This window comes from Thunnus thynnus, chromosome 7 (genome assembly GCF_963924715.1).
Source record: "Thunnus thynnus chromosome 7, fThuThy2.1, whole genome shotgun sequence".
Lineage (NCBI taxonomy): Eukaryota > Metazoa > Chordata > Actinopteri > Scombriformes > Scombridae > Thunnus > Thunnus thynnus.
The window spans coordinates 27,715,950-27,738,739 of record NC_089523.1 but is presented as its reverse complement, the minus strand read 5'-3'; the positions used below and the strand labels follow the sequence as shown (position 1 = coordinate 27,738,739).

Below are 22,790 nucleotides of genomic sequence, written 5' to 3'. Positions count from 1 at the left end.
AAATAAACATACAATAACAAGAGCCAAACAATGCAATAATTTTGCTAATTCTCATATTGCACAAAGCAAAATAACAGGCCATTGTTACTTAGAGATCTATGTGTGTTTTCAAGATTTCTCCATGAATTGGGTTCGCAGTTAAATGTTTTTACCTTTGAGTGCTTTCATTGACAAAACAATGTGTAAGACACATATGCATGCACACATTGTCATTTCTTTCCCCCATTATTTTATGAGTAAACAACTGAATGAGAAATGTCAGAAAATCTATCCAACTATCCCCAGTTACCAGTTTCTGTAGTTGGAGTCAACCTTGCAGCCAAGATTTGTTACTGAGTTGGCAGTTTATAAGTGTAGAGAGACCTACTTACATCAGGTACAATCCAATACAACACATTTTACCTTCACTGACATTGATAGGGGATGGAGAGAGTATAAGAAATACCGTTGAGTATTATGCAGTACAGTTAAGCAATGCCTCAAACTACAACTGGGGTGGTGCAGTGGTTAGCACTGTGGCCTCACAGAAAGAAGGTTCTGGGTTTGAACCCACTGGCCAGCTGACATCAGAGACAACCTTTATCACGAAAGAAGATAACAGCCATTTTATGCTTGGACAAAGAACAAAAAAACAAACATTCCTGTTACTTTGTCCTTATTATCATACGTACATTAGATTTTAAGTATGTGGATTTACTTTAATGGATCTCACATTTCAGTGACCCTCTAGGTACAGAAATTGGATGGATGGATGGACAAACTACAACCTCCAAAAATACAACCTCCAAAATGGCTATTGAGTTAAACCAACACGTAAAGAGTACGGTCTTGACCTGCTCTATGTGAAAAATGCCCTGAGATGACTTTTGTTGTGATTTGGCGCTATATAAATAAAAATTGATTGATTGATTGATTGATGTTTGACACTATGGCAAGCTAAACTGAATATATCAGAATTGTGACAACTTAACTACACAGACATGCCAATATTAAAGAGCGTTATAGCATGGTTTAAGCAGTTTGATCACTATGCCTAAATGTTTTGTTGTCTATAACAGTATGTCACATATGCATAGTGATAAACATATTGTTTATTTTTATGGCTTTGGGTTGGTCTAAATCTGCAGGGAGAGGCTACTTTAGGTTTGAGAAGCTCATTATTATCCCACAATTTGATTTTGATTCAGGGTACAATGACAACATGTTTCTGTTATGTCTTGATACATCTCAATCTTTGGTTTGCATATGTCACTGTATGACATCTACAATAAGATAATTATTACTATCAATTACAAATTAAGTCTGATGACAGAGCCGTGACAGAAGCATGTCATCTTGCACTGACATAAACATTACAACATTACATCTCCCATGTAGTGAGAGAAATGAGCCTTTTGTCCTGGTGGTATTCTGAACCTTGGCTAAATGAAGTCAATGCAGCTGTCTTTTTTTAACAGGATCAAGTTATTTTTCAACAAGCCGTCTTATTGTCATGACTCACTGCTCTTCTCAACCTCACTGCAACTGTCACATCACTACAGCTTTCAGTCAGAGACGCTGGGCTGTGTTAAGTCATGTATATACTGTACATGTATGAACTGACAGTCCAGTCTGTTGCTGACATCTTGGTCCCAGTCAAATAAAACAGCTGTAGAGTCTTTTCTGGACACTGCTTTCATTTAAAAGTATTTTATGAATGTGAGAAACAGGAAGATTAGTTGGATTTAATGTGCTAATCTCATAATCCAGATGTGCAAGGCAGCTCTGGAAAGGTTTGGTCTAAGAAAAACAGCAACAGTTAAGCATTAATTTGCCATGATTAACCATTTCATATTTCATAAGCAGAATCTGAGTATATCAACAACATCAACGTCCCTTCCAGACATGTTCAAGACATAAAAATACTCAACAATTTGTGTCTGATATTGTTTTCCCTCAAAACAATTACTTCCTTAGAAATCCTTAAAATGACATTTACTCCCCTCATTGGAAAAATTTCAAAATCTATGAATATGCAAATATTTTTAATTTAAAAAGTTCATAGCTAAAAGATTAGAACCAAGCAAAAAAAAAGTTACAAAACAGCCTATGCAATGTAAAAAGTACATGCTGACAAATCATTAAAACAGAGCCAAACTGAGAACAATAGTTAGCACGAAGAGGCTTTAAACTCAGTAATTGCTGGTACAGTAAGTAAAAACACTCTTTCAAAAAACATGGCTTTATAGAAATGTCAGTACAGGGGCATTTTTCTGAGACTAATTAGATGTTAGGAAACCAAATGTTCAGCAAAACCATTGTTCTAGAGATAATTTGTATGGTATGTTAAATGCATGTTAAACATCAAAATATGCGCTACTGTATCCACATTTTATGAAAATATCATCAAAGTAGCTTTCAACAAATCGGGTTAAAGAAATAAATGCCTTATTTTTAGACACTGTATCGTGTTTTGTCTTAGTAGTTGAAATTAATGTGGTTTTTAACTCTCCCTGTAGTAAAAGGCATTTTTTCTGAAACAGTGGAAGGTTCTGCATTTGTTTAGTGAACTGTGGACAACAGCAGTGGGAATGTGGTGTATACCTCAATTGAGCTGATTCTCAGCAAGATAAATGATTTAACTGACTACCAACCAAGTACTAATTGCTTTGCTTATCAATTTTCAAACTCACAATACCTTTAATTTCAAATGGAGTTCCATATCCTGCTTCTCCTCAGAATATGTAATACAGTAATTTCCCGCTCTCCATTTATAGATAACAGTTTTTTTGCAGTTGACAAGTCCCCAAGGGCACATAATTATTTCTCATTTTTGTTCATTTCTTTCATAGCACTTTATCATGTAGTGCAAAACACTCCCCAACCCCCTCTCCAGAACTATGATTAGACTCTTGATGAGCTTCAAGCTTCTTTTTTTTTGCATTTTTCTTTAAGCATTATATACATACAGCAACACTTCCATATCATCCGTAATTTCATCTACTTGTTTTTAGAAGTATTATACTGTTGCTTTGGAATAAAATGTGGTGATGATTAGCTGTCATGGGAGACTTAATTGTTTGTGTAATCTTGAGTTGTTATATTTATAGTATCATAAAAGACAAGATATTGGCACATTGCCCTACTTAACGTGGAGTAGAAGACTAGTAGAAGTTGTAGAAGACTGCAATGACAGCAATGACTAGTGACAGCCTCTACTGTAGTTGATGTTTCAGAGAGGATATTCTGAACCTCTGTGGACTTTAAAGGATGCTATTTCTCTCCTGCTCTGTCACACTTACCATTTTATTCCATTTCAGACCTCGATGATAGTTATTTCCTGATTATACAGCATATCTGTGGTACCTTGAAAGAAATTCATGTTTTCACCTATGACATCAGAAGTGCCCTTACACATTACTCTAATAGCCACTAGATGCTAGATGCTCCAGGAAAAAGACTGAGTATATGGAAGCCAAAGGGGACATACCCTTTCTAGGAATATAGGGTGTTTTTTTTTTACAAAAGAAATGATGGTCTTTATTGGTAACTTCATATGTGTTTAACAGGTGTCTTGGTGGTGATTTGGGGTATTAATGTTCCATTAAGTAGATGTCAGGTCTTACAGAGGAATACATTTAGGGACACACAGGCTTCAAATCTCCAAACCAACACCTTGTTGCCTAAACATGGATTTTTCTCAAACTATTAAAAAAAAAAAACAATTCAGAAATGTATTACATCACAAATACTATGCCCATATTTTTCAACAGTGCATGTATTTTCTCCAGACTTTGGAAAATACATTATTTTTCCACCTATTTCACTCAGAACTGTCTCTGAACTGTAATACCTCCTTATCCTGCTGTCGCTTGCCTTTGCTGTAGAACACCATTTTTTGTTGTAAATTATTCCTCACAGCATGAGAAACTGACTCGATCTCATCAGGTTTACAGAGGATAGTACAGAGAGTAGTGCTATATATATTACAGAGATCTGAATGCAGCCTATAGTCAAACAAGTAGCAAGCAAGCTACACTCTTAAACCATCAAGTTAGCATTTTTATAATTCTGTCTCCCCATTTGGTCACTGACCTAAGTGCTCGGATAACACATTGATTTTGCATGCACCACTTTATAGTGTAATACACATTTCCAAAGATTAACTGAAACACCATTCTTTGGGCCAAATTTGTCATTTGAGTACTTATGACCAATTTTACTTAAAACCATACCATGCCTATATACGATATAACTCCTCATTGTTTCGCCTCTTTTTCCAGACTTTGCAAGAGCTGTTGCAGCACGGCCTATATCATATGCAGCAGTGTTACGAATGAAACCAGACAGCTCTTCGTCACTGCTCAACTCACGCAGCAGACCTCGACAACACCACAGTGGTGGACTGGTGACTCCTGACTGGCCTGCTTTCTCAAGTCACCCCCTGTCAGCCCTGAGTCTGCTCAGCTCTCAGGAGGACTACAGGAGTGAAGGTAAAACTAATGATGCAGTCAAAGCTACAGTTTGTTCGCTCTTGCCTGAACCAAAATTGAAAAGTGTTGCTTTTGGTTTCTTCAAGTTCACATACAAAACAAATATAAACACATTGTACCTTTTTACATAAAAGTAACATAACCTAACAAATTGCTCAAAAATGGTACAAACATGTCTTCCTGCGTAGGCATCATCCACAACTTTAGCCAAGGATAATGAACACTTGTGTATACTTTGTATGCTGTGGTGTTCATTATTTAAGAAAACAGGAAGAGAAAGCTGAATATGATTACCTGTTAAGAGTGGTTTGCTGTTATTTTGTTAGGAGTAATTGCTGTCAAATGTCAGCATCTGCTTCCCTCTATCAAGATAAATTTGCATTTTTGGGTCATTCCCTTTTATTAGTCCTGAATTACATTTTCAGTTCTGACCAACTGCCTTGTTGTCACGTCATGCAAGACTGAGCTCTGAATTTTCAGGCATTCTTAATGTAAACGCTTGGTATTCTTCTCACTTACCAATAAAAAAACAAAAACAAAGTAAAAGGTGGACACTCCAGAGTTTGAATAAACCTCTCAAAGCATAATTGGTGTGAATGCACTCTGCTACAGTATCTCTGCACTCTGCCAACAGTCTGCCATCTCTGGTCTCACTTTATGTGTGCAGGCTTACTGCCTGTTTAGATTCGGTATGGAATTGAAACTCAACTATCCATCATCACTGTGCATGGGCTGTAGTGACCAGGGTCATGCCCTTTGTGAAATTGAAGTGGGATCATGGCAATATCCAGCTCTCCTTGTGTTCCTGTCAGTATAGCAGGTATAGATATGATGGATATCTTTGTCAAAAGGGAAGATTTAATGCTCCAAACACAGCATGGAAACACACTGTCATATATCTACATGGGTCACTTGCTGCCCTGACTTAGAGTATGAATAATTCTAGAGGATATAATGACACATTGAGGCTTTAATATATGATTAATCACATCATGCTTATTGCATCTTGAGCGCTTAATTAATGGAAATCTAGCTGTAGCTGCTGAATTGGCAAACAGGATAGTACACATTGGGAAAAATGAAATGAGTCACATTAAAGGCAGATAGAACGTCTGGGATGGGGATGGCATTAACAATAAACTCCTTTCTTTTTATTTTTCATTATGCCTCTCAGCTTTTTCCTGCCATCTTTTCAGTCTTTTTTCTTCATTTCTTGTGCCTCTCTGCCTATCTTTCTGTCTTTTTTTACTTTCTGGCAGCATTATCACTATGTAGCCATAAAATGACTTACATCTCTATAACCAAGGTGAGAGTAATGCCTCTCCATTGTCAGCGGTGACAAGAGCATTACACCATTGCACTGGATTGATGTTCAGTGAATGAAATGGATGCCAAAAAGTAATGCACCTGTGATGGCTTAAAGGGGATATTGCTTTTTGGCTCTGTGACGAGAGATGGCCATGGCACTTGAAGTTGAGTGATTTAAACAACTTCTATGTTTGTGTTTTGTACACACACACACACAGAGCATATGTCCTTAAGCACTGAAATCTGGCTTTTTAACAATCCGACTCTAATGTTTTCAATGCTCACAAAAAACGAAACCAGTAATTAAGCAGTGATGGACAACGAGGTGTACCCAAAAAGAAAATATGAAACAACTTTGTGGAGTCCATTTTCTTTGGCCTTTGCGATTGTCGTGCTTAAACCATTGTAACTTTACAATGTAAATAAGACGATTATGCATCAATTGTCCATTTATTAAATAGTTTGAAGTCAACCTAACCAATGTTTTGGTTTCACCCTTGAGCTGAAGCACAAAGCATATTTTTCCATGATGAGATTCAACTGTTGCAGTCAGGAAAGATGACAGATGAAGAGACACTCGATCTCACTTATTTTTTTTCTTTTGCTTCAGTGCACTGTAGTCGAAATGAAAAAATAACTATAGGGTTAGAGTGATTACATTCAGCTTTCATTTGAAGGTGTTTACATCCACATTCAGTGGGAGTTCTTGCCCATGTAAATCACAGGGGCCAGCTGTTCTTTTAGAGGGTCCATTTAAATGAACTCTGAAACTACAAGTGCTCGTTTCAGCAGTGGAGAGGTTCGGAAGCCGATTCATACAAGTCATCTACAGAAATAAAGTTAAAGGTAGGATAGTGGAAGAAGTCTCAGTAGACTCGTGATGACACAGCCTGATACTCGCTGCAGGCCCTTATGATAGGTCAAAACATCATTTAATATTAATACTGGGCTTCCATTGGGATGCTCACCCAACTTTTGGCACATTTCACAATGTGTATGGATAACAAACACAAGTGTCATTTTACCAACAACAGCACCCTCAAATCTGTAGTCATGCTCTACTGTGGTGTAATACAACAAACCACATAACATTTGATTAGTAAACTTAGACAAACCATTTATTTCCACATCAAAAAGAAACAATGCACATATGATAGATGCATGTATGTGTCAAATACATGATTTACACAATCATATCTATATGCTTCATACGCAAAAACAGCCAACAAGACCTACAGTAACCTTACTCCTCATTTTATCGCTTATTATACAGCACATCTTAAAAACAAAAGAAGAAAGAAGAAATTCTCACAAGGGACTTTCAGGACCTTGGGCACAGGCTCATTCATAAATCACACACCATCAGCAGGTGACTGAACAACCAATAAATGATCATAAATAACACCAGAGACATTCAGAATTATTCAAAGCCCTGCAGACTCTGTCAATGCGACTCTTAGCTATAGGGCACTAGCCTCGGTGTTCAGACAAACAACCTACAGTAGGCTACATAACATAACACAAGCTACATATCCTTCTGTGTTCCTGCTGAGGATATAAATACACACAGGCATCCACTGAGAGACATTTAAAGGGACAAAGGGGGCAGACAGACACACAGTGTATTTTACCCACATTATTTGATGTCAAAGTCTCTTCTCCTTTCTTTCATGGAGATAAATTATACATGTCATATAAGGTTCCACAGCATTTGTTGCTGCGATGGTCATTTTGTTTTGTTGACAGAACTCCATCTCTAACTGATATCATTACAACACTGAAAAATAAGTCAACTGTCCTGGTTGTTTCATTTGAAGTGTGTTCTATGCTTAGTTATGAGGGCACAGCATAACTTTACTGTAGAGCTTGACTTTCTTCTCAAGCAACTTGGCCACACACAGTTTCACAGTGACTTGACAGTGACCACAACTGACTGATACTTACTATTTTATAATCAAAGAATGCCAACTTCACTTTTCTTTACTCGGCAAGGCTGCTATATCATGTTTGACCACACATACCGGCCAACACTTACTAGCTATTACAATTCATTTATGTAAGGACACTCAATGAAAAATGGGGAAGATATGGCTACAACACCAAAATAAGAAGTTTTTATATGGCAAAGACTCAGCCCCAGTACAGAACTGCCACAGTCTACATAAGATGAACAGTGTAGGAACTGTAGCCCTCTTTATACACCCTCCCCTAGTATTAGGAGACAAAAAGAAAAGTAATTGGACAGTTTGGAAAACATAATGCCATCATATAAAGTTGTCACATTTTGCAGTTAATGATCTCCTGTAGGCTACAACTTACAGATGTCATCAGTCAAAGAGCCTGATGATGCTGTGCTGGTTTTATGCCTTAAGTCTGGTCTTTATTTATTTAAACATAAGTGAGAGAAGAAAGCCACGATTCTTTTTTTGTCATCAAATCATTCCTAAATAGTGAGAAATACTCAAGATTGGTGACTTGCATTGTTGTGCTCTTTACGTATGTATCAGAGCAAATGCAACGCCAGCCAAACCTAAATGTTCAATATAACGCTGTGTGTTTAAACAGACAACATGAATATCTATATACAGTAAGAAAGTCAGCCCCTGTATTGTGCAGTCACATGTTAACACGAAGAGCAAAACACTAACTATCTGTATAGTGGGCTTACATTCTTCATAAATTCATGATCTCATAAAGAAACCTTCTGAAGAAGAAGAACATAGGGTTCCGCTGTCTGTTATAAAATCTGAAATTCTAAGACGCAGTATACTTAGGAACCCATCTAAGTGCATAACTTCTGTGTTAACAGAAGGCTAGATCAAAGAGTAGAGTACTCAGAAGGAACAGAGGAGAATTGCAACAGGGACAGTCAAGCAGAAAACACCAGACCAGTGAGCACATCAATATGTTGCTGGATTTGTGCTGAGAAGAGATCAAATTTAAATGAGAGCCGCTTTAAATTGCCAACAGTAGCACCTTAGATCAAGAAACAGTTTGGCTTAGGTGTAGTCATACTTTTTTATTAAGTATTAAATAACATTTCGCAAATTTTACATTGTAAAAACATTAATAATTCAAGCTTTTAATTGACTTTTTAATTGACTACACTAACACTAAATGTCATAACATCCTAATGTTTAGTACTTTTTTTGTTGCAATGTTCTGTAACACTCTGTTGACATACTTTCAGCAGCTTTTAGACATTGTTGCTAGGCAATAAAGAAATGTCATTTATCTTTAGATTTAATTTAAAGTTATGTATTTGGTTTAATAATGCCTTCAGCCTACTTGCTTATCTAATCTCAACTGTAATGTTTTTTCATTTTATTTTTGTCCTGATGATTTTGTTTAAAGTCCAACTGAAATTAAATTGCCTTTTTGTCTTTTACAGCATACACATTTTCTCTGTAAATCAATTGTCCTTTGTTTTCTTTTGAGAAAAAATCAGAAACCTAAAGGGAGAAATTTAGATTTTAAATTCTTTCAAGTCCTTATTTTCGATACAGAAAATCAAATCTTGCAGGAGGTCAACACTGAGCCTAATAGCGGCTGGCTAGTTGACTCTGAACAACAACCCACATTAGCTTTACTTCTAAAGTCTCCCTCTTATCTAACTTACAAACAAGAACACACATGTTGTTCTGCATCTTAGCTTGTTGAGTGTGCCACCGCTAAACATTCCCTGAGGAAAAGTGCAGCAATAACCTCACTTAGCAGGCTGGATATCTTATTAGCTACTCAGCTGCAGCACATTAAAGCATGTTAACATACCTGCTGTGACCTGCTAATCATGGTGAAGCATAACAACAATAGCTCAACAAATGGAAAGATGCTTCTTCAGGAAATCATATTGTTGTCTCGAAGGCGCAGAGTTACACGATATGAACACGCAGCACCACAAATCTGCAGCCAGAGGCAGATAATGCGGATTTTTGATAGTTCTTTAGTATAATGACAATAGAAATGAATAATGAAAAAATGTGGTGAAACCCTGTAATCCGATGTCTCCCACTTAAACAGGCAGAATACCAAGTTATAACCAGAAAGATATGATGTGTTCAGAAATGCATGTGGCTATTTTGTAAAGCCTGATGTCATTTGCACATGATTTAATCATGGTAAACACAGTGGACGTCCATGTGTAATGGCACTGCGCTCTTGCACGGCACTTCTGAAATCAGAGGTTGCACATTTATCTACAAAGCCGTCCTGCTGCCTTCATATGGCTGAAAGGATTTCATGAGCTGAAACTAAACTGTTTTCATACAGTATCATGCTACTATTCATTTATAGATCAATGCTGACTTATTTAATGACATTTCTACACATAATTAATCTGTTATTGCTGCACATATGCTACAAGTTTTTTACTTTTTTCTTGTTGATAAAACCACCAAAGTGGCAGCAGATTGATATTGCACCGTTAACAGATGTAGTTCTATTCTTAGCACAGTGTCTAAGACCCAATTTCCAACAAAATAACAACTCTTCTTCAGCTGCCTCATTTGAATGAACCTCCCACCTGTTGGTACCTCTCCTGTCAGCTGTGCACCCTGTGCTCAGCACCAGAATACCACACAGACGGGCAAAGTGAATTTCAAGGTCAGGAAAATACCAAACTCGGATAGTGCTGCTCGCTCTGGTCACCGTGCAGCCACGAAAATAGGGCCCCTTGTGTTGTATTTATAGTTTATTGGGGTTAGAGTGGAAAATAATGAAAGATACTAAAAAGTAAAGGCATATTATATGAGGAAAGTAAGAGCTGTGTTAAGTACAGTGATTTAATCCTTATGTAGTCAAAAGGCAGTATTCAATATAAACCTTATAGATAGAAATTAAATATTGATACATCAGCAGTATTGAATTAGACGTGAAGAGCAAGATGATGCAGTCAACCATAACATGAAGGGTAAGAAGAAAAGCACCAAAAAACTATTCTTTTGTGACATTCATTTGAACTAAGCTTGCGCTCTCATGTAAAAGCATTATTTTATCTATTTTATTACATGCATTTGTATATTGTGATTAAGTAATACCATATTAATACCCAAAGATAAGAGCTACTTGCAGTATTTGTTGCCCAGAATTTAACAATGTCTAAATCCCAGCTGGGGCCTTTTTTTTTTTTTTTTTTTTTTTTTTTTTTGGATAACACTTCCACCGTGGGCTTGTTTTATTTCTTGTAATTTTGCTTGTAGAGCTTGTTATAAAAAAAGTAAAGTCCCTGGCACAGGCTATTAGGAGGACAGTAAACAATGTTGGAGGACTGACAGAAAAAGGAAAGATTGTGTTGTTGCAACATCTCCACCCTGATAAATGGAACATTGTCTATTTTTTACTCAGCGGTAGGGTGGTCAAATTATTCTGTAAAAGCCTGGAAGATCAGTGAGAAGAGATAATAAATAGTATGTTGGTACAAATGTACTAACAGTGTCTTACTAATGTTATCACTCATCCACCGGATACCATTGTTTGAACATATGTTATCGCTTTAATGTGCAAGTGGGAATCATAGCAGGAAACTGGCCACAGAGACTACAGATGTTTGAACTCCCAAAACCTGGCCAAGAAAAAAATGTACTTTGATGTGTTAAGACCCATGTCGGCAGCACTGTTGGTCACCACTTGGCCCTCTTTGCAAACAACACTGGTTCCAAAAGACATGAAAGTAATTGGATGGTAGCTTAAACTATTATTATTAGTCATATTTGCCCACTGTTACCACTATTATTATTAGTCATATCTCTATTATTATTCTTGTTGTTATTGTTATTATTGTTGTTGCTGTGCTTCTCTGTCTCTCTCTCTCCTCTCTCCCCCTCCCTCTCTCTCTCTCTCTCTCTCAACCCAACCGGTCAAGGCAGATGGCCGCCCAGCTAGAGCCCGGTTCTGCTCGAGGTTTCTTCCCGTTAAAGGGGAGTTTTTCCTTGTCGCTGTTGCCAAGTCCAGGGCTCATGGGGGATTGTTGGGTCTCTGTAAATTAGAGACTACGGTCTAGACTTGCTGTGTGTGTGAATAGTGCCCCGAGATAACTTTTGTTGTGATTTGGCGCTGTATGAATAAAATTGACTTGACTTGACTTAAAGGTTGAGCTTAAGGGTGTGACATTTCTAAAACATCAGCTGTCTGCCGAATGTCCAGCTAGTTATTGTTACAGTCTTATTTTGTTGTTTATAATTCCATCGCACTATGGGTCTGTCCTTCTTCTTTTTCTCCTGTTTGCTATAATGGAGGTTGGTAGGAAATATGTACTTATACTAACCAAACTGGGGGAACAATTGGAAAAGTAATTGGATGCTAAAACCGATGTGCACTCCTGTTATGATAATTGCAATGATCCTTGTCTTTATCTCTTCCTTCCCCATAGAAAGTGAAGAGTTTGGGCCTGTTTTTATCCAGGAGCCAGATGATGTTATTTTTCCTTTGGATTCTGATGAAAAGAAAGTGGTGATGCACTGTGAAGCACGGGGGAATCCAACACCCACATACAGGTGTGACATATATTTGTCTGTCTCCTAATTGCAATCCTATTTTCACAGCTCATTAGCTTGTCTTTCATCACAAATATATTAAAATCTCCTTCTCTATTTTGTGTTTTTTCAGTTGGTACATCAATGGGACAGAAGTAGATGCAGAGGCAGATTACCGCTACAGCTTCATTGATGGAAACTTAATTATTACCAATGCAAGTGAGATCACTGACTTTGGGAAGTACCAGTGTAAAGCAGAGAACAACTTTGGGACTGTCCTAAGTCGGGATGGTTATTTACAGTTTGCATGTAAGTAGCCTTTTTTATTTTTTCATTAAGCTGTGTTTACAGTTCTGTGCTGCTGATAGTATGACATACTCTCTACAGTAGCATGGAGCTCCTTATATCTATGTTGGAAAATGTACATTTCAGTCTGTAAGACCGGGGGGGGGGGATGAAGAATATGGCTGTCATATGAAGCATATAATTATCTCCAAGCTCTTTGTCTCTCTGAGTCAAAGGGGTCCAGGGGAAAATAAGCACTAGTCTGTCTAAAGGTTTTGTTGCTGTGTGTTGCTGGTTCCTACTGGCTCCATCTGATATTATTGAGTTGCACTGCTAACAGGGTATGTGCCCTCAAATGCCATGTCTCAATGGTAAATGAGAGGAAAAAGCACATTTCTTCCCCCAGTAATCCCCTGGCCTACCTCCAAAACATCATCACAGGCTAAGGCAGCATACACGGAGAGACCTGGGGCACTATGCTGGGAGGAAAATACATTGTTGGTTTTCTCGACAGTTTCCTCAGGAGCAATGACCATAATAGCCTTATTGGCATGTCTACAGGGAGTGTACCGTTCTCAGTCACTGAGCTGTTACTAGAAAGTATAGTACATGGTCTCATGTGTTGTTATGGGGACTTACAGTTGTTACAGGAATTACTGAGGAAACAAATGGCTAGATTAGGCTGAAACTATGTAGACAGAAAAAAGGAATGGAGTTCTGTTCTATAAAAGCACTATTTTCTTCAGGTCCAGAACCAAAAATTTATTTTTAGTCTAGTTTGTTTTCATTCATATAGTTTTATATATATATCAAAGTAATAAAAAAAGTGAACAAAAAGGAGTAGTTCTGTCCTAATTTAGATATAAGCCTCACTGCATTGGCAAGCTGAAATACCCAGATGGTAAAGCAAAGACACATACATCAAAAAAGTGTTGCTAGTTTGTGAATGACAGAAGCTGCTCCTCAGCATGTAACCTCATCTGTCCTCTAAACTGTCCAGATCTCTTCCTACTCATCTCCCCACTTGGTGGTCAAATCAGTATGTGAAAAGAAAAAAGTTTTGTTTTTATTTTTCTGAAAACTTGCCTAAAAATGAGCAATGTACCATGTAAGTGCTCATTTACTAGTCTAAGCTTTAAGCTGAGACATGAGCAGCTTTTTTTAGTTTTGCACAGGTACTGTACATTTTCTTGACACTTTATTATCTATCAGATCCATTGTGGCATTATGGAAGTTTTTCTTTCTATAATATTTTACCAGCATTTTTGTTTAAAGGGACCAATGTGTTTTTTGCAGTGCACCTTCTTCATTGTTCATTTTATTCAATCACGTTTGTGTTTCTGTGGGTAACTTTAACTTCTCTATCTGTTGAGGCTGATGACCATATTAGCAAAAACAGCACATTACCAGACAAGTAGCTTCAGTCCTCCATCTGTGTCCACACAGGATGTGTTCAGGAAAGGTTGTCCACCTATGTTTTTGCAGCACTCAGAGCCCAAAACATAATTACTGTTGTTATGACTTTTAGGTCTAAAAGGTGAGTGTAGACCATTGTATTGATTAAAATAGACTGACTTTTTGTTAAAACAAGCCACACTTCAGCTTCAGATTTTTTAGTTCCAACAACAGGTCATTTATTTGGGGGCATGACAGGAAGTACTGTGAAAGGTATCACTGCTCTTCTGTAGATTTTAGATAATGTTATATTAAAAGATAAAAGGTTTCACTCATATGAACAGATATGTTTTATCACAGAATATTTGATATATGTGATATCTGTCTATGACAGAATAAAAATAAAAAAGTGTTAACTTCTCAACATAGTTTTAATAAACTGAAATGACATTTGTTTCGATGATCATCAGTTATCAGTCATTGCATGTTGAACTGATTCCACATTTTTTTGTTTATATATATTTTTTCAGTTAATGATTTGCGAGCGTTCATGTCATCAAGACGTATGATTACAGAGTTGGTTGTGTTAGGATTAAAATACTGCGCATTGACAATATAACAGCATAGCAGTTAAATTTGGATTTGATTACATTGAATGTTGGTGTGTGGCTGATGTGAGGCGTCCATATTTGTTTGGTTTTCAGGCACTCCCGTATTATTAAATGTGAGGTTGAATACATTGGTGCTCTCAGAAAAAAATGTTTTTCCCAGTCGTAATTATGAGTTGGACGTTTACGTGAATGCTATTTATAAGTTGGAAACTTATTATGATAACTCTGAAATGAATGAGACTTCTGAACTCAGATGAGAAGAGGGGCCAGTTTATTGGAATTTTTACAAACAAGAATTTATTTCCAGTCTGCATGTACACCTTTTTTTTTATACAAACAAATCTGTATATGCAGACAGGAAATAAATTATTGTGTGTAATTTGCGTTTGTGGAAACCGCCCAAACAGTACAAAAAGTATCCGAAATCATCACAGCCCGCCCAATTAAATAAAAAGGAGCCCAATGCAATCTGGCAACACTGGCAGGACATTCCACATCTCACCAACTGTTGTTGTGGTGAGATCTGAAAAGTCACTCAGAGAGAATTAATTTTTGGGCCATATAAATGGCCCTCATAAAATTATTCAGACACGTTTATCAACAACAAACCAAATATTACAGCATGTTAACCCACCAACATCTAAAAACACAACAAATTAACATCTGAATATGGACAATTTACACATAAAGTCCCAGGAGATATCCAAATTAAACAAATATATAAACACAGCACCACAAGCACAAACAAATAATATACACATTTAAACAAACATCCCAAACAATACAAAATCTACATATGCAACCATTAATACTGAACATTATATATCTGATGCAGTTCATAAATAAATAGTCTTTTATCCATATAAAGTCAAGTATGATGATTTTATCTTTTATCCTATCCCACACTTTTGAAATATATTCAGAAAATGCAAAAACATTAGGTACAAAAGGTATTCTATTAAAGCTCCATCCTCAATTATAGTCAAATCTAAACCTGGAACATGAACTTTTCAAAATAATATTTGTTGCAAATCATGATGTGAGGGACAGTAGAGAGTGAAATGAATTTCGTTTTGCACCTCATTTAGTTCACAATATTCACTGATTGTTTCATCTTCAACCACAGTTCTCTATTTTCCAGTTTCAATATGTAGTGGCAATATACCACATCTTATCTGTGCACACAGTGATCTCTTACTTTTAGATAAATTATACTTAACGTATTTTTCACTTTATAATCTTTTTTGAAATAAACAAGAAGCCTTCTGCCTCTGGATGCATTTAGCCCAGACTTGGTATTTGAACTCCTCCATCTCCACATTTGATTTTTGAAAATAATTTTCAGATCCACTCTCAGGTAATAAATCTGATATGGCAGATGCCCATTCACCTCTGACAGAAAAGCCCCAATAAAATATTTCACTATCAACCCAGCAGTCTCTTCCACAGGCGTCACCATTTTGTCCTTCCATCTAATCTCACGGGAGTCCCACCCCATATCCCCACTAACTGCCAAAACAGGTGCATGTTAATGGAGCACCAAAGGAATCAAATTGCCTTATTATGGACATGTTCACTTTTTGAAACCTTTTATAACCCCATATTTCTGACACATGTCCATCTAAAACAGGACAGACACATGTTAGTCAGTAATATGGCTCAGTAGTTGTTGCTGCCTCTGAGCTTTTCTAAGATGTGTACAGAAATCCTGTCTAGTCATCTCACCCCATGACCAAATTTGTCATCTGTGGCAACCCAGCATATGCAGTTGCACATTTGTGTGACTCTATGTATTCAGCTTTATGCAGTACAAATATTCAGCAACATCAATGTGTAATAGTCTCATACTCAGTCTACATTTCTTTACAATGCGACCCTTCAAAAGAGTAGGCACAGAAACAAAGAGAGGTGCCCTGCAGCACACATTTGAATGCAGAACCTTCCCTCTCCATAACAAATGGTGGGTATTTATCACTCTGCATGGAGCTCAACTTATTCTTCCCTTTTCATGTTGGCACTGCACATTTTCATGCATTGACACAGTTGTTGAAGGCTTTAAGTAGTTCAGATACACGTGAGAAGTTCTTTTCCTTCTAAACTAAATGTTTTTTTCAAAGTAATTACATGCCTTTTAGATGTTAAGACTTGAAACTGAATTACCAACTTTTTTGACTTGTGCTGTACAATCAATGTACATTGAGACATTACATACAGTCAGCAGGCTCCTTGCAACTCCCTTTTTAGATAGGGTACATTATTCTCAAACTGTATCTGCTGTACTATATACAGCAAGCTAAACCCCTGCAACGTGGTCCAAACACAATTTCCAATTTTTGTATCCATGCTGCAAGTTCAGGTCAGATTTGGGCTTGAAATATTATAGTTCATAAAAATTAAATTTCTACTGACGTTAGTGAAGACACTCAATAACAGACCTGACGGTGAGTCTATACTATACACTGCAGGAAAGGCTGGATCTGCTAGCTACCTGACCTGAATGGTTAGGTACTGTAAGAGAAACATGAAAACAGAATGTTAGTTGTGATTTGTTAAGCGTTTGTTGGCTGGTTTGCCTTTATGATTGTTTAAGAGTGTCATACCAGTTTGTCACTGGAGAAGTTTTTAAGATTTTGGCTCTGTGCCTACTGTTCCCCAGTGGAAGGAGAGGCGTAGTAGTGGGTGTGTCATTGCCAATCCGGTGGTGTACTTCAATCTTAATCACTGCCTACCTGCTCAGAACAGCTGAAAAGCTCAGCGCACTTATGGTCCAAAAGATTTTGGTCATTATATTTGATGAAGGTACACAAACATTTTCATGTCTTTTCACTTTTAATATACGTCCTTTAACCAGCTGACATGTGATCACATTGAAAAAAATACTTCTTTCTGATAATAGCATTAATGTCCACAAGACAGAATTGATTCTTACCAGCTCTGTAATCCACAACAGCTAGCATTCTATACTGACAGCCTTTCCTTTACTCTGGTCTTCTGGAGGCTGCGTGTATCTGTTCGTCTGCAGTCTCTAATTGGAGTGATGTTGCTTATTGTCAAGGTATGATCACACACACCAGACCAGACTGTTGCAAAACAGACACAGAAACCTCTATGCTTCTATGCACATCAAACTTGTCGATTACAATTAATATTCTGTACCGTTTCTAATACAAATCAATAGGCATGTTGGATACTGACACATTGAAAACAGCTTATACAATCCCATGAAAAACTGTAGATCAATTAAAACTTCTCTCTCTGCCAATAACTCTATAAAGACCATCTGTTTAAATCAATCATCTTCCGGTGTCTCTGTCCAAGAGAAAGCATGGGCAACAACTGCGTGTGTCATTATTTATAAGAGTCAAGAGGCAATTTTACAACTGCTTAACAAAATTTTTGCTTCAGACCAGGATGATGTTAGAAATATTTTGTCAATTGTTCAGGCCTGGCTGGGCTAAATTAACTGGGGCTGGGTTGGCCTGAATGAATTCTGCGAGGATGGGCAAAGGCTCAAATTACGTGCCTGTACAGCAATCCACTATCTATACCCTCTAATGCAGAGAGTTGTTATGTCAAGCTGGCAAACTGAACACAGTCCTGTTTCACACAGGGAATCAGAGGAGAGTTAGACTGGACCAGCTAGAGTGCATGAGTAAGGGTTCAGTCAAGGCTTTCTATATTGTATCCACTGGACGTGTACTCTGCTCCAAAGATGTTTCAGTAGGATGCCTTTTCCTCTCTTTGTTTTGAAATTCTGAGCTGCTGAACTCACACTTGGGCTGTTTTTCAGCCGTGACTTTGAAGGCAGCAGGCAGAAAGGGGGCCTCTGATCTTTCTCCCCAAAGAGTTCTTCTCTCTCTACAGACGTGAGTCTGGCTGAGGCTCAGGTATCGAGCCACTCTGAGTTGTACAATAGTAATGAAATTAACAGGATGCTTTGACTTGAGCATTTCAAGACCGACACACACAACCCCACTCTGAAATGTTCTACAAATCTAAAATGATCAGTAGTTAATGTGCACTGATTGAATTCATACTGATCTTGAAATAAGTAATTTGCATTGAGCACCTGCTCCTGTGCTTGCTACAAATTTCATCACTGCATCTCTGGATTTTAAACATTTATACAGACATATGTTGACTTATAATTTCTGAGGATGATTTAATGACCATGCTGTTTTTACATTATTAAAAAGTCATTAATATTGATTCACTTACATAACTGTAGTTTTCAAAGGGAAATGATAGGTCAGAGTTTCATTTGATTTTCATCTCCTGGTTCCATAACACATGTGTGCTTCTAACATTGATGTCTTATTCTTGAATGACTGAAACACCCAGTTGGTCTTCAATAATTTATATAATATTTACACATTAAATGATTATTGCTGTGGTGCTTACACAGTACACTGCACTTGACAGTGTTGTAGGTTCACTTAGGTGTCTCACCGATTCCTCTTTCTCAGTCATGGTGGCTATTACCACTCATGCTGTCTATTACTTATTTATTCCACACAGTCAGTGTTGCTGTTGCCTGAAATGTAAAATGTAATATTTTTCTATGTGCCTGGGGATGTTTCCCTGGAAAGACCGTCCCAGTTACTGGATGTTTTCAACAAGAATGGGTCTCTTAAACTGGATATACTTTAGGTTGAATAGTTATCATGCTATAGCAGTTGGTTATATACACTAGCAAAATGGAAATACACAATGATGAAAATTACATTCAATAATTTTTAAATTAGGCAAGTTGTCTAAGACTCATTTCCATAGTATGTAGACTTGCTGAATAATTGAAGGGAAATGGGTATCTACATAAACACCTATACTCACATCTAGTTGCTGGCAAGTTCAACAGGCTATAGTGTTTCTACCCAAGGTCTTTTTTGTTATTATACTACTCATGCATTTTAGTCCTTGCCTTCTTTATGAATGGAGGAAAATATATTTTGTGCCTATCTGGCCATTAAAACTACAGTAAAGGACACTGATCAGCAGTAACTCATGATTTATGTTTGAATGAAAAAGAAAAAAGAGGTAAAGGGTAGCTACGTTGTCAAAAAATACAGGGTTGTGACAGCTGCTGGTGAATCAATGGTGAACATGGTGACAATCAGTAGCACCCCATCCCTATACTCTGATGACAGGTTGTTAGCACAAATAATCAACACTAGTCACATATAGCAAATGGGCCAAGATGATTGGATTCAGTAAGAAGGCAGTCCAAGACAACTATGATTTTTTTAAAAAAAAGGTAAGTCAGTGTCGAACAATTTGGACAAGCCAGCAGTCTCCAGCTTGGATGGAGGGACCGAACATTGAATAAAATCAGTTTAAGGTGAAAAAGTTCAATCAATAACAGTTAATATAGCATTGGGGGCCAAGAGAAGAAGGTATCTACAGTCATTTCAGAATTTTAAGGTTTGTGTATTGTTGTCAGGAACTGAGAATCTCTCCATTCAGTGATGGATGCGCCTTCTTTGAAGCACAAGAAGTGGTCAGCATGGCTAGATTGATTTGTGTTGTGGATTACATACTTACAAATCCAGGTTGTATGACAGGCTGTTCTTTTGGGCTGATTCTACTGAAAAAGTGCAGCATACCACATATAATATTCATTCTTCCTCTGTTCTTTTTGGACATGGTCAGCCTATCCACCATTTTGTCTTACCATTGTCTCACCAGTTTTGAAATGGTTTAAATGAACCTTCTATTGTCAGTCTCTTCTCTATTTCTCTTCTATCTTCTTTCTCATGGTAGTTCAGTATGTCAGTGTGGATCACGCTAAACATTTTACACAATATAGGCTATTATTATTGTTAATTTGTAGTGACACATTTTACAGTATGTAGATCATTTCATATGTAAAATGAAAAGTAGTAGTTGTGTTATAATAAGGAGAAAAGGGACAAGAGACCACACTGATGTTCTGAGAAATACTCTGCAAATTGACTGCTACATTTTCAGATGAAGGCCATGAACCATGATCATTCTTGAATATGCCAGAAATTTAGCAGAAATGCAGGTTTCACAAGTCACTCTGAGGCATAATTATCCAACAGTTCCAGGGTAATTGTAAACATTCGCCCTCAAAGTGATGGAACAAAAGTGGCGGAGACACAGAGACCCACCATGGGTCAGCAGCCTGTCGCTTGATTTTCATTCTTTGGCGTTGCATCAACTAGAAATTAAACTGACAGTATCAGGTTCCAAAAGGCTGCAGTTCTTGGATCCTAGATTCAACCTGCTTTGTTCCACTTGCATAGAAAAATAACCAGGAAAAAACAAAAAGTGCATGATAGTTCATTGAAAATAATGAAAATGAAGGGAAAAATAAATACTAAATTAGGGGTAATTTAATCTAACAATGATTGGATTCCATATCTTCAGCAAATATTTAATGATCAGAGCTGATTCTTCCAAACAGCATAACAGCTCTACAAATGTTGTAAAAACATCTATACTTAATTCATTCAGCAATAATTAAGAGCATCTTAAACTTATACAAAGACTGTAATTTTAAAGTCGACAGCAGCTTAGTTTATCGATGTGATGATCAACAACTTCTAGGGTTGCCTTGTCTTCCTGTTCTGGTCATCTCTTCCTTTCTGCAGTACATGATATTCATCCAATGAATTTAGTGCAAAATGTGTGTCATTTAAGGGTGACGCAAATGCCGGAGACCTAATAATAATGTACTGTATACACACACACACACACACATATATATATATCCCCTAATGTTTTTTTTATACTAATGTTTCTTTCTTCTATATAGCCTCCCAGCGATTATAAGAAATGTTATTCATGCCTCCACCCAGTTATAATAAAGTCCAGCACACCTGCAAAGCAGCCACCCCATACACCCTTAACAGCCGACATGAATCTAATGTTTCATCTGTAAAACTCACATTTTAATGCCATTGTTCATCATCTTTGATGTGAAAATGCCACACCAGTCTGCATCTGGTTCAAAAGCAGTTTAGCCAACTTCAATGCATTCAACACTGGACCTGAGAGCCTCAGAATCAGTGCAGGAAATGGAGTTGCTTTGATCTGTATCACACTGTCCTCCGTTTCTATCATCCCACTCTATTTCCATCAATTATCTGTTTAGGTAATTTTGAGACAAGACTATGTAAAAGTTTACAGTCTGTCACCCGGTGTTACTGCCTTTTGCTAGTTGTGTCAACGTATACGGTGATTTGACTGACAAAATATGAGTTGACTCTCGACTGATACATCAAATCATTGGGGTTTAGTGGCAGCCCCACTTAATCACATACTTTAATTTGCTTAACCTGAACCATTGCTTAATCATTGATGAGATTAACCACTCTGCAGACAATCATATAATGATTTGGAGAATCAAGGCTGGCTGCAGGGTTAAAATATTTTTCTAACCCTCTCAAAAGGTTTCGAAATCATTTTGTTCTATTTGACTGTGTTGCTGAAAAAAGATTTTCTTTGCATGCTATTCCAGATATCGGTGCATTCAGTGGGAAGACCAGAGGAGGGGTTTCTGTGCGTGAAGGCCAAGGTGTGGTACTTATGTGTACCCCCCCACCTCATTCTCCAGGTAAGAGCTTAGACCTTTGGTTACAACTAGAAGAAAACATTTTTTCCTCTCTCCACTACCTTTTGGATTGTCAGTAGACTCATTATTATTCATCACAATTCCTGTGACAACAAGTAATGTTGTTATTGCCGTGCCAAGGTGAATGATTGTTCATTTTATTTATTTATTTATTGCTCTTATTTTGATGGTTAGTTTTTGTACCCGTCCATTTTCCTATCCATCCATCCATGCTGTTAAAATGAGAGAAAACAGAGCCAGAACACAGATTCTCAGAGATCAAATTTGCTGGATCATTAGAAATGAAAAGAAATGTTACACAGCCAATTATTTCACATAGGCAGAGCATAGGCACCGCTTTTTAATAGCATATCTTGAATATCCCTCTCTGCAGTTGTCCTCTAATGTAAGCTCTTATGTGAGCCATGAATCATCCAGGCTTTCTGTGTGCATCAGCTCTGTCGCACCACTGCACTGCACCCGTGGGAATGTTTGCCGAGTGCTCCTCAGCACCCGTTACTGCTTCTGGATGCCATTTTGCATGACATGATAGCAACTGTAGAATCAGCGACCATAATAGCTGACAAAAAAAGACACAATTAATTGATTAATGATGCTTACTGATTGTCAGATTAAAGTGTAGTAGGGATGAATCTCATTCTCTCAGCCTTAA

The 22,790-nt window shown here is 37.3% G+C and overlaps 1 protein-coding gene across 6 annotated transcripts in view; it reads left to right on the top strand.

The window, feature by feature from the left end:
* cntn5 (contactin 5) overlaps positions 1-22,790 on the top strand; it is a 109,048-nt gene that overhangs the window by 41,206 nt on the left and 45,052 nt on the right. For all 6 annotated transcript variants that reach the window (XM_067595284.1, XM_067595281.1, XM_067595283.1 and 3 more), the window contains exons 3-6: positions 4,263-4,472; positions 12,148-12,271; positions 12,384-12,559; positions 22,025-22,120. In XM_067595284.1, coding sequence (XP_067451385.1) covers positions 4,263-4,472; positions 12,148-12,271; positions 12,384-12,559; positions 22,025-22,120 — 606 coding nt within the window. The remainder of the gene's footprint in view (positions 1-4,262; positions 4,473-12,147; positions 12,272-12,383; positions 12,560-22,024; positions 22,121-22,790) is intronic.